The 4,170-nt window shown below is 30.6% G+C and overlaps 1 protein-coding gene across 1 annotated transcript; it reads left to right on the top strand.

The window, feature by feature from the left end:
- The first annotated feature begins 480 nt into the window (after window positions 1-480).
- LOC129295100 (blue copper protein-like) lies at window positions 481-3,077 on the top strand. Its single transcript, XM_054933576.1, has 2 exons — window positions 481-780; window positions 2,392-3,077. The coding sequence occupies exons 1-2, from the start codon at window positions 558-560 to the stop codon at window positions 2,925-2,927; spliced, it is 759 nt and encodes a 252-aa protein (XP_054789551.1). The 5' UTR covers window positions 481-557; the 3' UTR covers window positions 2,928-3,077.
- Window positions 3,078-4,170: the final 1,093 nt, after the last annotated feature.

Below are 4,170 nucleotides of genomic sequence, written 5' to 3'. Positions count from 1 at the left end.
TGTTATTTTTCTCTCACTTTTCTCTCCATAACGAAGTAAGAAAAAATGATTTTTTTTTCGCTTTTTCCTCTCATTTTTTTCTCCCTTTCACTTTTCTCTTTTGCCAAGCATAACATTAAGAGTTACATTTAGAATTTAAATATTTTATTTATAATTAAAATTTTTGAGTTTACAAACAAGGGTCAAGTATAGTAGAAGAAGCTATTTTCTCACAATATAATAAATTAAGATTTAAATTTTTATTAAAAAAAATATTTACATTTAGTGTTCAATAATCTTTCAAATATGATCTCTTCCCATGAGATAATACATGAGATAACAAAAAAGAATCCTGAATTTATAATTGTTTATTTGGATTTCTATTTTTTAAAAAAATAAGGTGACTTGTACACATTACTGCATGTTACTTCTGCCAGGGTTAATATTAATATTATAAATAAAAGATTACCGCCATATCAGACAAAACCACCATCTCACATTCTCATTCATTTCTTGTTTTCTTTGGAAGTCAGAACCTCTGCGCATTCAACCACTGATCCCAAGGGGCAAAGGCAGAAATGGAACCCAGAACAGGATCCTCCTCCTCTGCATTTCTATTCACCAATCTCTGTTCTCTTCTTCTTCTTCTTGTTCTTGTGCTCTCTTTCTCAGGATCTGCCAGAGCTTACAAGAACTACACAGTCGGAGATTCTCTGGGTTGGTTCGACAATCTCGAGAAACCTGATGTTGATTACCAGAATTGGGCTTCTGACAAACACTTCTTTCTCGGAGATTTTCTCAGTATGTATCATCTTCTTCTGTTGATGAGCTTCTCTTGATGTGCTCTGCTCATAACTTTCTTTTAATCTTTATTATTGACTCAGACTTTATATATACTTCTCCTCGACCCTTTTCTTTCTTTATTTCTACTGTATAATTACATGATTTCAGTTGTTTCATCTGATTCTTCCAAATTGTCTTGATCTATTTCTTCCTTGGGTTTAAATATTGGACACTGATCTGGTTTCTGGACAGAACCAGATTGCAGTAATAGTGTAATACAGAGAACTGTGATCCCCTTTAGTTATATCAGTTTGAATACTGAGTTGAGGGGATTTGGGGATGAAAAAAATGATAAAAGGTAGGAGAATTTTTTTTTTTAAATTTAAATAAATATTGCTCTTTTATATTTTTTAAAATATATTTCAAGAAATTAAAATATTGAAGTTAAATTAAATAAATAAAAAAATGTCCAAATTATTTCCTATGAATTTTCTTGCATTCTCTTCAGATCAAGCATATTTCAGACAGTAAAATTTTATCTTATTTTGAAATTTGTCTACATTGTTCGATATTATATTGATTAATATAATAATATATGGTACCATGAGTTGCACTACAGCCGGTAATTCAGGCCAAGCCCGACGAGCTAGTCCGAATTGGTCCAAAAAATTTTAGGGCCAGGCTTAAAAAAAGGTGTTTTTTTATGTTCGGGCCTATTCGGGCCGGCTCGAAATAGGCTCGAAAAAATTCGGGCCAAGCCCGATCGGGTTCGGGCTTGGCCCAAATACTCGAATAAAAAAATTATATTTCTAAAAAATATATAAAATATAATAAATATTAATTAATTCTTTAAGTTTTAGATCATTTTATACTAAAATACCATATATTTGAGTCCTAGACATCATTTAAGTATTAAAAAATATATTTTATATTTTTTATAAAATAAAATAATTAATTTCAAAGTAAAAAAATAATTAAAAATAGTTTTAAAAATTAAATTCGGATATTCGGGCCGCCCGAAGCCTGAAGCCCGAAGGAATTCGGGCCGGGTTTGACTATTCAGGCTTTTCGAGGAGTCGGGCCTGTTCGGGTTCGGCCTGCTTGAATTTCCGGCTCTAAGTTGCACCAGGATAAATATACATATAAATAAATACCTTTGGTGAAAAAACATTTAAATATATTATTATCATCAGATCAAAGTTTGGCACAGTAAAAGTAAAATTATGCACTTCGTCCGCTTTTATCTATAAATTATTTTTTAGAATAAATGGACGGTGATAAGTCACTTCACACAAAAAGATAAATCATTAATTATTTTTTAAATTTTATTTTTTATAGCTTTTTATGAATAGATTAAAATCTTATATGTAAGAGAGAAAATATTTTAAAATATGATAATAAATTGGGAAATTTTTATCTTTTCCAAATAATATCAATAGTTTAATTACCTTGATAAGATAATTAAAAATAACTTATTTATAAATCCTATAGCAAGTACATGAACAGTATACTGTTAAACACATAATGAATTAGGATTGACACATAAGTTGAATTTTCTAGTTTGCATATTCATTTCACAACTTGAAAGCTTGACCTAACTTTGTTATATCATCGATTGCTTTTGTGTAGTTTTCAACACAGATACCAATCACTCAGTTATACAAACATACAACCACACTACGTACAAACAATGTGACTATGACGATGCACAAGACAAAGACACAACCGAGTGGTCAGCTTCAGATCCGTCGAACACTGAGGTCCGACCGGTGACGGTGGCTGTGCCGCTGGTGAAGGAAGGGATGACATACTTCTTCTCAAGTGACTACGACGGCGAGCAATGTCAAAATGGTCAACGTTTTCAAATAAATGTGACGTATGGACAAGGGTTGCCAAAAAGCTTGAGAGATAACCCTAGTTATGTCGATTCTTCTCCTTCTCCTGCTTCAAGCCCAGTTTCTGGATCTGATGACGTGGCACCAGACACGATCGTTAATGGAAATTTTACAAACCCTAAGGGATCAGCAACAAGTGATAAAGATGATGATGATGATGATGATGATGTGAAGGCCAATTCTGGTTCTGTTTCAGTATTGATTCTGCAGAACTTCATGACAAGTTGTGTGGGATTGTTGTTTTGCTTGGCTTTGCTTTCTTGGTTTTAGTTTGTTATGGGAATTTACTTTATTACTATTATTTTTTTAAAAAAATTACAGTTTACATATTGCTTTGGTTTATTTTAAAGATTTTTCTTATTATTGTTATTATTTATTGGGAATGCTGAGCCATCAAATTAATCATGGGGGTTAATTTGATTCGATGAGGTTGCATTGCTGTACACTAAATATATAATGCAGTATTATATTCTCTGTCCTTATGGTGATTTATTAGAGATCATGGTTAATTATTGCCTAATCTTTATTTTTTTGGAGAATGACAATAAAGTCCTATAACAAAAACTTTATGACAATTAGGTTCTCAATATTTTTTTTAATTAACAAATATTGATTCAAATGGTTATGAATAGGAATTCTAATTACAAACTGAGATTTATATTTAAAATTTAAATTTGTTATTTGTAATTAGAACTTCTGAATTTAAAATTGTCTAAATTAATAATTACAATTGATGTTTTACAAAATTTATTGGGGATTTAATTGTTATAAATTTATTGTTTTAGGACTTTAATTTCATTCTCCTATCGTTTTTTAATGCTTTTTGTTGCTTTTTTTTTATTTTGTTCAATTTAAAAAAAATTTTAGAATTCAAAATATTTTTTTTTACCATGTTTCCTTAAAAGTAAAATAACATAGAGTTTTAAAAATTGAATAAAAAAAATCCTTTAATTGCTTTCTGAAAATACTCATCTTTCTTGGTTACATAACTCAAGTAATTTGATAACTGTCATTATAAATGGTGAAACATGTGAAATATCCACTATTTATCAGTTATGCACATCATGCTTTGTTATCATGCAATTCAAGCTTTAGTTACCCAGCTTTTTTTCCCCGTCAGAATCATACCTTCCTTTTGTACTCAGATTCTGTGGTACAGAACAAAAAAATGATTTGTAGATGCTAATGGAAGCCTACTCTGAAAACACAAAAAATCACTTGCAAGTTGCTAATGGAAGCTTGTTAGGGTTTTTTTTTTTTTTTTTAATTTTTAAATCTTGTATGAGGATACTATCTCTCTTTCTTTTTTTCATTAAATTTTTGTCTAATGAGGCCAATCCTCTGTCCATATGTTATGTTAGACCAAAACGTTAAAGAAGCCCAGCCCAAAACACAAAACAACCCTGCGTTTCACATGAGGACTGAGGACTGAGGAGCAGATTTTTGGAAGGACCAAAATGTTGACAGTTATTTTTTTTAATTACAAAACTACCCTTTGTCAATCCCTCGTTAG

The sequence above is a fragment of the Prosopis cineraria genome, unplaced genomic scaffold (assembly GCF_029017545.1).
Source record: "Prosopis cineraria cultivar Desert tree isolate PC_DT_omini unplaced genomic scaffold, ASM2901754v1 PC47, whole genome shotgun sequence".
Lineage (NCBI taxonomy): Eukaryota > Viridiplantae > Streptophyta > Magnoliopsida > Fabales > Fabaceae > Prosopis > Prosopis cineraria.
This window is presented reverse-complemented; position numbering and strand designations above follow the sequence as displayed.

Excerpts from the sequence above, each read along its gene's own strand:
- LOC129295100 (XM_054933576.1), top strand. The coding sequence starts at position 558 with ATGGAACCCAGAACAGGATCCTCCTCCTCTGCATTTCTATTCACCAAT. Across the intron at positions 781-2,391 it reads CTTTCTCGGAGATTTTCTCA|TTTTCAACACAGATACCAAT; the intron begins GTATGTATCATC and ends GCTTTTGTGTAG.